Raw genomic sequence first — 12,396 nt, forward strand, 5'->3', positions numbered from 1 at the left:
AATGACAGAATGGAGTAAATAATTATATACAACATATAAATACATGTATGATAAGTGAAATAGCAGATACAAAATTATACAGAGCAATAGTAAAATTTGTATCAAATAAGTGTTGTTTTATTTCCAGGTAATCATGAATATTATACTATGGATGTTGAAAACTGGATGGAAACATTAAAAGAATTAGGTATTCATGTTTTACACAATGCTAATGCTAAAGTACCTGCTGACAAAGCAGACGACAATTCCTTATGTTTTGTTGGGACTGATGATATAGAAGCAGATAGGATTAGGTATTAACATGATTATATTTTAATTATATGGGCAACAAGATTAAGTCCAAGGTGCTCCTGTTTTAAGCATGGACATGTCTAAAAAGAATATTGCCAGTGAAGAAAAGTTAATATCCTATGCAAAATAACATTGGGAAAATCTGTAACTTATATTTTTTACAACATGAAGAATTAAATCCAAAGTCTATGTCTCAACTAACAGGTGATAGCAAACAAGACCACCACCTAATCAGTTACATAAACAATTTGTAGAAATTTACTACAAAACAGAACCATAAATATTTGAGAGAAATAAAAATTATAATATATATAACATTGTGCTAACATTAAAATATATCCTGCTGATGTTGGTTTTATAGATGGATTTCTAAAACTCATGAAATATACTTAGTTCCCTTTTTTACACCATACACATGTTTTGTCTACATAAGAATCATACCAGTTGGCAGGCCAAATAGTTGTACACAAGCTTTTATCTTCTTTGAAAACAATAAAGAATTCAGAGAAACTAGTCTACACAATATTGAAAAATAAGCAAATTAAGATCTACAAATAATTTATGATGACTGCATACAGGAAGGCCATTTCACTTTGGAAAGAGGTGATGGGCATGGGATATTTGGAAAAAAAAAAAATTATCCAGATTTTTCTGGAAATAAATAAAATAATCTTGACAATGAAGAACAATTATTTAAATGCCTTGATTTCACATGAATATACTTGATAAGCTGTATAATTGAAAATATGTAATATGTTTTTCAAAAAAAAGTTAATTGTGAAAAAGGTGAAAAATTTTTTTATAAATATGACATATTCTTGTCAGGTGAGCAATTTGGATCCTCTGGTTTTTAAACGTTTTTGTGTGGAACTGATTTTCTGTTTCCAAATGTAAAGTGGCTGTCTCATCATGTATTCCCCTCATATCAACATTATTATAACAAACAATAAAAAGTACAATCAAACAACCATCCACAAAACAAAAAAACTTTAGATTGAACAAAAAGAGTTGTGACTTTTTTCACTGTTGTGTTTTGTTATGGACTTGCTTAAGTTCTCGTTTATATTACCATAACGTTTGCATTACAGGTATGATGGACATGGTATGAAACTAGACACTGCCATTAAGGGTTGTTCCACTAAACAAATCACCATTTTATTAGCACATCAGCCAAGTGCAGCGAAAATTGCATTGGGGTCAAATAATAAAATTGATTTAATTCTATGTGGTAAGTAGAAAATAAATTTAATAGAAATAGAAATATTTTTTTTAGATGTTTAGGGAATATTTATATTAATCTTTTCAGATATCATGATTTAATGGTAAATCATCTGAATAAAACATTATATAAAAGCAAAACAAATATGATTTTTAAGTCACAAGACTATAAAAAAATTTACATAAATGTACATACTTGTTTGTCCATGTGATTGCTACATTATTATTTCAGATAAGGAATTTCTTTAAAAGAAAATTATTTACAAAATGGAAATTTCTTTTAACATCTTAAAATTAGCTGAGTCTTTAGTTGCATTCATAAACCTTAGTCTGACACACACAATAGCTGACAATATGATACAGTATATGGAACAAGTTTAAACAAAATGAAGGGTGCTTACTGTTTAAAGGTTGTTTATTTCCGTGGTGCTTAAATTTTGCTACTTCTAGGGCAAAATATATTCTTGTGATTTTATTTTCATGTCTTACTTTCACTGATTTTTTATTACAAATGTTTCTTTAAAGGTCAAATTTTCATAAGGATATATTTTTGCAATTTTTTACTTAATCGCAAAATAAGCTAAAATAAACCTCTCAAGAAAATTATTCAGTTTGTTGACATGAGAAATCATAATATGTTGTCCTTGGACAAATTTGATGTATCTAATTTTTTTTTATGGAAATAAATGTTAAAATTTATTAATATAAAACAATGCTAGTAATTTTTAATCTTCCATTTGCACCAAATCAAGAAAGGTTAATTAGGATCATTAACAAGCAAAGTTGACTTACATGCATAAGGAGGAGTTTTGCATACAAAATTAAGTCAACCAAATAATAATTCAAAAATCACTTTTCATTGTTTAATTACTTAAATATTAACACATTTGTGTCAATGTATGGCCACTTGGTGTTCATTTTTAGCAATAAAAAGAGGGTGAAGATACAATGGGACAAGATAGAATGATAGCATTAAGAATATATCTTTTTTATGGAAATGAATGTAAAAGGGTAGGGGGATATTATCATCAATGCAAATGGGGAGAAGATACTGAATACTCACATGTGTAAACATGTTTTCAACAATAACAATCACTTCTAGTCATATAATTAAAGTTCATTTTGACATTTTCTCTTGGTGATTATTCTTGCTAATGACGATTAGAGAACTTTCATTTTATGAAATCCTTATAAATCAACCCAAGAATTGTTTAAATGTTTAACATATTTTCAACACACACATTTATCATTATTATTCAATACAACACACCTGAACATTTATAAATGTATTTGTCATTCATTTTATTGTTTGAAGGATTATGATTGACCTTTGTCAATAACACAAATTCTCTTTTCTGTATTTCAGGACATACACATGGCGGCCAAATGTTTCCCATAATAATAGGTGCCTATTTTATAAATCCTTTTTATGCTGGATTGTATCAGCATGGAAACACCTTTATTTATGTATCAATGGGGACTTACTATTGGGGCTTTCCTATGAGAATTGGCACCCAACATGAAATTACAAAAATAACACTACTTTCAGTATGATTAAAATGATTTTATAATTCTTAATTTAATTTGCTCAAAACATTTATTTTTGTTGTAATGTTATCAGTATTGTATTAATAACTCATTCTAAATTGATATGATGTCAATAGGAAAATTAAGTTCTAATCATCTTAAATGTGTGCACATGGTTTACTGTTGAATTAAAGACAAATTAATACTTCATTTTCCTTCATTTTGCAGATGCATTTTTCTGAACTGATCTATTTAGATGAACAATACCAATATTTTTAACGAGAATAGTGATTAACTGTGATTTCTGCACATTGCAATCAACCAGAAAAATCCAATTTTGAAGATTTGTACTATTTTTTTCTGCCATACAGATTTTGTTGGCTATGTTTGACATGTTAATATCAACTGTGAACAGTACATTATTGACTTATTCCAAAAGTGCACTGATCTATATTTGGAATTTTCATATTTTTTATGGTGTCTTGATACCTTTAATATGATTTTAACTTCAATCATATTTATAGATATTAATGTATAAGACATAGTGAATATTGATTTTGAAGAAAAAATATAAGAGAGTCCTTGCAAAAAGGTACTTAAAAGGCCACCAATGGGTCTTCATGATGTATGATGTCTTTTCACAAAGGTAAAGACATGTAAGTGTAAAAGTGAAGCATTTTTCTCTCATTGGTGTCATAAATGTACTTGTTTCAGATCAAATGACAGTTGTTGCTTGCATTTTCCCCCCACATCTTCTCCTTTTTTTGTGGTGAATTTAACATTTTCTGAAAGTTTAAAGTAACAATAATGTCACCACTGAATAAAGTCATTTTTAAAAACATTTTTGTCAAGCCTGTGACTTCTGTAGCAGGAAGCAAGACATAGGGATGATGATCCAATGGCGGCAGCACTAACTAACTACTTAAAAGCTTAACATTTCAAAAGGTAGAAGACCTGGATGCTTCATACTTTGTATATAGATGCCTTATGTTATGAAGTTTCCGTTTGTCATATGTCCATTGTCCTTTACATCATTTTCATGGTTCCATGACTACTTGAAAAAAAAGTTAAGATTTTTTGTAATGTTAATTTCTCTCTTATTATAAATAATAGGATAACTATATTTGATATGTGCATACCTTGCAAGGTCTTCATGCCTGTCAGACAGTTTTCACTTGACCTCGACCTCATTTCATGGATCAGTGAACAAGGTTAAGTTTTCCTGGTCAAGTCCATATCTCAGATATAATAAGAAATAGGTCTACTATATTTGGTAATGTAATGATTGTAAGGTGTACATGTCCAACTTGCAGGTGTCATCTGACCTTGACCTCATTTCCATGGTTCAGTGTTAAAAGTTAAGTTTTTGTGTTTTGGTCTGTTTTTCTAATACTGTATGCAATAGGTCAAATATATTTGGTGAATGGAAATATTTTACGATGTACATGTCAGTCTGGCAGGTTTTATTTGACCTTGACCTCATTTTCACAGTTCATTGCTCAATGTTAGGTTTTTTTGTTTTGGTCTGTTTTCTTAAACTATAAGCAATAGGTCAACTATATTTGGTATATTTCCTTGTAGTAAAACTTTACATTTAAGACTATCAGCATAAATTCATTGGTCAGTTAAGCAGGCGAGACATTTCAGTGTGTGCACTATTGTTAAAACAATTTACATCCAAGAAACACTTTTATACTTTTTCAAATGGAACAGCTTACATATATATATATATATATGAATATTATTATTTACCTTCATTTAATTTTTGAACATTAGTTTTATTTCCTTTTAAAAAGAAAAGTTTTTGCAGTTTTGCTTGTTTGTTACATCAGTCCTCATATTCATTTTAACTAAGACATTGATAAAGACCTGCAACCATGAAAAAAAAAGAATTTCTTTATTGTGTCATTTTCTTGAACATTTAACATAAAATTATTGAAATGCACATCCTTAATATGGCTATCAAATTTTGTTTGATAGAATGAAATCTACAAAATTCTAGAACATCTCCAGTTGACTGCAATGAGCTGTATAATTTTACTTTTTAAAATGTGAACATTGAAAACCCCATAAACAAGTTAAACAAGAAAAAACAAATAAACAGGTTTTCAAATGAAAAAAAAATTACCACTTTCATCAATTAAGGTTGATTGCAATATAGGAATAATTGGTCACAAAATGTTATTTTCAAAATGATTCATGTATACTTTTTTAATTCTTATGTTATTTGTGATTAAAAGCTTTAATTTGATCAAAGATGTGTAATGAAAGTTTTTATGATATGAGAAACTGTTAAAAGTGCTCAAAGCTTTCTTCTAGAAGACCCAGAGCTAAAAGTTTAGAAAACCAAAGAATTTTTGTTCACTATGATCATGTTTGATATGCGCAAAAATCAGAACTATTTTTTTCTTTAAAAAAGGGCTTAAAGATTTGCAAAACCATCAAAGGTCAGCTTTGCCGAATGCAATTGTATCATTGGCATAGATTTTTATTTTAATATCAATAAAAACTTGAACTTGGTAAAACATCATGTCAGTACTAAGTCACTGATAACTTGGTTGATAATACCCTCAGGGATACTGCCCATGGGCAATAGTCATTGAATAGAATAATTATAGCTATTACTGTAAATCCAGATATTAATGCATGCATTTATTATTGAAAAATCCTTGACCACTGCCAAAACTGTAAAATCTAATCAATGTGATTGCTAAAAGTAAAATTACTGCTGAAATTATGAATGCGAGTTTGTAATATTGGGAACTTGATACTGTTTTTTTTTTTCACATTGATAAAAAGATCGTAATAATTTCAGAATTTACAGGATGTTGAAAGCCAAATTTCACATGTAACTGCAACATCATTATTTTTTTATTTCATCTTCATTGTCTATGTGTTAAAATGTTTATAATGCAGTAATACTCAACTTTAAAACTTTGTTTATATTTTGTTTGTATTTGACTGTTTTATATACACATGTGTTCAAAAAATTAATTGAATAATATATGTTTTTTTGTTGTTGTGTAAATGATTTTGTTTACTTTTTACAAGAAATTGATAATATGTATTCTTTTTATACATGTTAACCATTTGTCTAATATTATACCTGATAAAATATACCTAAGTTAACATAAATATTGAAAAATCATATACTATACTAGGTATTGTGACTTTTGTATCAGGTAATAATATCAGACCTATGTGTACATGTATCCTGTTCCCAACAATAAACATGGTGTAAGTGACATTTCATGGAACATGCAGTGGTAAAACATTTTATAAACAAATTTTAAGCAAATATAATGATGAAACTAAGGTTCCATTAATCAAATATTTGTGGACTCATTCTTGGTTTCATTGATATTAATGCCACAGATAAAAGATTTACCATATGTATTTACAAATACACAGATATTTTTAGTTTAAACTTGATGGCTGAAAAATAAAAAAATATACAAGTTAATAAATGAATCTTGGATTTTTATACTTAAAACGAATTTAGTCTATTTTTGACAATGCCTGTTATCCATGTTTATGTATTATGAATTTTAATTGAAAAACTTATTGATCTCATGGTGTATTCATTATGTTAAATCGGTCTAGCTAGTTAGAAACCAGGTAAAAGATAATTCCTTTCCAAGTTGAATTCTTCAATGGTTGGCATGTTTCCATTAGAATACTATTGTTTGTAATGTTATAAGAAAATGTTCAAATGAATAGTGGTTATTGATATAAGATTTATCATATAATTTTATGATTTTCCTTTCAATATAACAGAAGGATAGAACGTCAGGTTATAATAGTTTTGTGTAAAGAATTTCTTAAATACTGGTTTTAGATCAGATTCCTTTTGTACCAAACTAAATTATGTTTTCTCACAGAGACATACCAATACTCTCTATATGTATTAGAATTTCAAGAAAAGAAAAGGATGATTAGTATGGTTTCCAAAGTAACTATTGACTTTTTTTTCACTTTTTAATCACAGAATAGTCACTTTTCTTCTCTTTACTCATCCGTAATGTTACTGTAGTAAGATGCTTTAAATTAAAAGATACAAGATTTTTTAGGTTTCTAGTCATTTTAATAAAATACTGTATATAATCCCATGTTATGCTTTAGGTAATAAAAATTGAAATAATACATTTACATGTTCAAACAGTTTACCTCTGTGTGTACCTTGTCATATAAAACAATGATATAAAGAACAGAGTCTTCTCAAACAGAAAATTTAAGTAATTTTGAAAATTTTCATCCAGTGTTACTTTAATTATATACACATGTGGTCTGGATTTTTCATTGATTGGCATTATTATTGTTATTGTTCATTTGATTTTGTTTAATTTTAATATACTTGTTGTTAAGTAATGCAACTATTAATTATGAAAATATAGACATTTTGTTGTTTGTTAATAATAAACTAATTTTTTTTTTTACTTTATCACTGAATATTGTAGAATAATTTATTGCCATTTCGATGCTGTTATATGCTGCAATACTCTTATAAGTGGTTAGTAGGTATTCCGCATATTAGATTAGAGTATTTATCAAATAAATATTATATTATTATACAAATAGGAAGAACATTCAAAACCATAACTAAATTCTTCTCAAGGAATGGCTGTAGATGTCTTTCAGATACTAATTAATTCATTTTGTGCTAGGTGTTCAATGATAAAGTTTCCAAAAAATATGTATAATTTGGAATATTTTCACAAAGTTGTCTTGAACAGAAACATCTTGGACTATATTGCATTTATGAATAATGGGTTTTAGTAAATATGATGAAAAAGTCTTTAAGTGTACTTGATTTTCAAATCTCACTAGGATTCATCAACTTTTGATATTTACTAAGCGAGTGAAACAAATACAAGGGGAAAATTCCTTCTTGTTTGTATTTAAAAGTCAAAGTTTTGATGAAACCAGTGTAACTTTCAATAATTATAAGTTTAGATTTATAAACGAAACAGTTAAGAAGGACATGAACTGAAAGTACATTGCTCATAAACAAATAAAACACTAAAATACATTATGACAACTATAATAGTATCTGGAAATATAGAGTAATGCAATTTTGATATCAAATCAGATTTTTTTCACCAAAAGCAAACACCAGTAGTGCTCAGTTATCGAAGTTATGCTGTCCTATATAACAGACAAACATCAATGAAAGCACATACATGTATTGCTTATAACACTTGTACAGAACACTAAAACAAATGACTAACAACAAACAATAATGAAAACACAAATTAACAACGAACAGCACTGAAATCATAAACAAGAATAAGAAATACCAAACAATGCTAAAAAACAAACAAGACTCAAACCTAAATCTTTCATGAATAATTTGAAAACAGGGAGTAAAATCGAATGTTCTAGAAAAATCATGGTTGCAAAAACTAAACATTGGTTTATATTAATGAATTGTTTGATTTTGATTTATATTTGGGAACAAATAATTTGTTTCGGAAGGGAGGTAAACAAAATTAGTTTGTTTCCATTGAACACTTAGAGAAAAAAAAGCTGTTTGTCCCGAGAGAAAAAAACCAAAGGAGGCCTGTCATAATTTTATTTGATGTGAGTTTGTCTCTTAAGATAACAAGATCTAAACTATTTTATCGTTTTACAGATGTATGTAAATAATAGAGAAGGAAATACTCGTCTCATTTCTGGTATCACTTACATTGGAACAATGCGCTTTTAATAAATTATCACCTATCTATCTTATAGATGGATAACATTTGCATAATGGCTGAGATAGCCTCTCGTTATGAAGAAGAATAGGGCAATGCTTGTCTATTTCCGTTATCAATGTCTTTTAACAATGAGCGTTTTAGAATTTAAAACTTGTCTAGCTTATGAATAACATTTGCACACAATGGCTGAGTTCGCCTCTTACTTATAAATATTTCTGCTTCAAATCATCAAAAATACCAATCTTATAAATAAGTTCACCTTACGCACGTTACAACAAAGAATTCACCAGATCACTCAAATCAAAACAGTTGGAAAAACAAACCTAGGTACTTGATAGTCAATGTATTCTGCATGAAATATCAGACTGATTCTGTCTATGATTTAGATCGACAATTCCCCTACTGCCTTCGTAACAGTACATGCATTAACTGTTGCTGTGCTTCAGCAGAGTAACGATCAGCTAGAGTATATACCATACCAGTTACTCAAAGCTAGTTATAGTGAAAAATACAGTTGCATAGACGTTTAATTACTATTTTTGAATTGCCATTCAACTGTTATGAATCGAGCACCACCGGTGAGTCTTGTGTAGACGAAAACCGCGTCTGGCGTACAAATTTATAATCTTGGTATCTTTGATAAGTTTTTACTTCCCAATACCCATCAGTAGAATACACTCATTTACATAACGCTCGTGTATGTACACACTATACGGACCTCATTAATATGGATGTGGTCCTTACACAAAAATTGCTCGGAGTTGTGAGGATGAACGATTGAAATCGTCACTACGTTAGTTATACTGTCACCATCACGGTAAAAAGAAAATAACACGTAATCAATTATGTGCGTCCGAAGCGTTTATCCAGAACTCCCTTCATCAGGAACGCCGAAAGCGTTATATTTGAAAACCGCATGAACAAATACCGAACCGCGCTAATTAAGAGCTTTACGTAATAGTTATACACTGAGGGATAGGTGTGTCTAGATAAGAAACCCCGACGGCCAGAGGCCGGAGGGATTTCTTATCCAGACACGCTGTATCCCGAAGTGTATAACTAATTAACTTACACCCGATGCTAAACCCTATATTTATTTACATTGAATATTAATTGAAAAAGAACGGATGGCATTTTTATTGACAATATCAAACCATGATTAATAAGAATTTTTTAAATGAAAACCCACTAGTAACCTTACTTTGACAATCTTCATTCAAACTTTTGACAAGTGAGTAGATTTTACAAATGTCAAAGTTGCCGTTTTGCATATTCCCGTTAAATCCATGTGCTTATATGGATCAGCAGGTCAAGGTTGGCCGTATCGTGCATTCTTATTACAAAAAAAAATACACCATGCTCCTTGTATTTGTCAATATTGACGGGTATAAGACGGACGACATTTTGAGTCAGGCCTTGGATTTGGCAGAAGAGACTGTAGATAATGCAATATTTATAACCCTAAGTACTTACATGTATCAGTTTAATGAAGGTTATCATAAATGTATTTTACATGTTACAGTTTTATCAAAAAAAGCCCCCCCCCCCTTCCCCCTTCTTCTCAACATTAAACAAACATTCATATTCGAACATACTAAGGGATAGGTGTGTCTGAATTAGAAACCCGACGACCGGACACGCTTAACCTACAAAAATACAGATTGCATATGTAGGAACCCTTCTTTTTTGGCGCAATCCAAGGGGGATGGGGTTCCGGGGGTTGGAACCCCCTTTTTACGATCAATGCTTTTGAATGGGGACATGGCTATTGGAATTTCCTGAAATATGTTTTTTTGATATGTCTTGAAACAACTTGTAGTGAACACTATTAGTAATCTCTTATGTTCGTGCTATTAAACAAAAACAATTTCTATTGTTATGAATAACAATGGACAGTGTTTTAGGGATGTAGAAGCAGGGGTTTCCAGAAACCCCGCTCGTTACACCCTTTTTTCAAAATCCATTGTTATTCGTAACAATAGATCTATTCAATTTACACTTGTTTCAGAAATAGAAACTATGAAGTATAACAATAGAACTGGGGTGTAAGACCAGAGGGACCTAAAAGTAATAGCCAAATCCGTCTATGGTCAACTTTACAAGAGGGAGTTGGAACCATAGTTTCTTTATAATTTCTGAAATTTACCAACGGATTATAAATCATGTCAGTACGGAAGCACCGATTACTGACAATTGGTTGACTAATACACGTATCTGTGTCTCAACTAACAAACGACATGTTTTCTCGGTCTTTACATTTTTATATTTTACATTTACCGATAGTGTCCTAGATTTTCTTCACCTTTTGTTTTGGTAAATCAAATAAAATGATTTGATTGTTTAAAATTGCCACAAAAACATATAAAATCAATTATCACAATCATACAACAAAAGCATTACGTTAATATGTATAACAAATATATATATTAATAGGATGTTGAAGAAGGGTGTTATTCTAGCCAAATTATGTTCAAAATGGGTACGATCACTATTATATTCCACATATCAAAACATATAACAGTAAATAGTCATTAACGTGTATAAAAATACGCTAATTTTTATTATCTGCTAAGCTATTTCTAAATATGTTGATATTTAAAATTGTCTTTAATATAACTCGGTAAATATGCAGACCATAAACGGAACGCATATCGGATCTGTAACCGGTATTGATATCCCAAACTACGATTTTCTTAAATGTAACCGATATAAACAATCCGGCATCATTATGAGAAGAAAGGTTGTTTTGGTTGTCCCAGTAGTTGTTATTGTTTTAAGCGTAATATTTGCAGAGTCATGGGTGCTTTCTCTTGAAAACACACTAAAAGGATTAATTCTGAAGATTCAATTTGTGATTTTCCTCGAAGGTGTCGTTTCACTAATGTCGATCTTTATATGGAAAAACCTGTCTTCTATATGTCATGATAAAGGTCATCAAGCTTCAACTCTCCGACTTTTGTGGAAATTAATACTGATACTTTATACAATGTTGGCACATGGAAGTTATGCATCAAACGTTTTTCTTAACAGAACAGAACCAACATTCCTAGGCACAATCAGTTACTTGTGTTTAGGGGCACATGTGCAGTTGTTTACATTCTTAGTTTTCGCTAAAACAGTTAACTTAATAATAAGACTTTGCAAAAAGAGACCTTTTAAAGATGATCATACAGCAATATTGACAATTGTGTATGGTTTGTTAATGACAAGTTACGGGTATTATAAAGTTTGTCAACCACCAATCGTTAAAAATGTTACTATTCCTTTAAAAAATTTGCCATCATCATTGAATGGCTTTACAATTTCATTACTCAGTGATATTCACATTGGACCAACTGTTGGAAAGAAACAACTAGAAATTGCAGTTAATATTACCAACAATCTTCAGTCAGGTAGTATAAAAAAATTGTTAAATTAAGTTTTTGCACCGTGATTTTCATTCAATTCAATCTGTCAATATCCACTTTAGAGGTCAGAACCGGAAAATATCTTTGCAGATGACAAGCAGTCAAGGCACATATCTATTGTCTTTACTAAAGAATTTCATCAAAAGTTTTCTATTTTCTATTTTCAGCAGTTTTATTTGTCAGATTTCCCCAGTAATAACCGGATTATGCTGAATCAGAGAACCCCTGTTCATTTTTTTTTTCAATATGATACT

At 29.8% G+C, this 12,396-nt stretch overlaps 1 protein-coding gene across 3 annotated transcripts in view; it reads left to right on the plus strand.

Moving 5' to 3' along the window:
- The window catches only part of LOC127702147 (transmembrane protein with metallophosphoesterase domain-like), a 28,344-nt gene that overhangs the window by 7,417 nt on the left and 8,531 nt on the right, over window positions 1-12,396 (plus strand). Inside the window, exons 3-5 of one of the 3 annotated variants that reach the window (XM_052206250.1) lie at window positions 128-293; window positions 1,380-1,519; window positions 2,876-7,471. The exons of 1 other annotated variant lie outside the window; for it this stretch is intronic. In XM_052206250.1, the coding sequence (XP_052062210.1) occupies window positions 128-293; window positions 1,380-1,519; window positions 2,876-3,063 (494 nt within the window). In that variant the 3' untranslated portion in view covers window positions 3,064-7,471. Of the gene's footprint in view, window positions 1-127; window positions 294-1,379; window positions 1,520-2,875; window positions 7,472-11,451; window positions 12,128-12,396 lie in introns of those variants that run through there. One more of the 3 variants, XM_052206251.1, reaches the window with a different exon arrangement.

Source organism: Mytilus californianus, unplaced genomic scaffold (assembly GCF_021869535.1).
Source record: "Mytilus californianus isolate M0D057914Y unplaced genomic scaffold, xbMytCali1.0.p SCAF_5, whole genome shotgun sequence".
NCBI classification, from domain to species: Eukaryota; Metazoa; Mollusca; class Bivalvia; order Mytilida; family Mytilidae; genus Mytilus; species Mytilus californianus.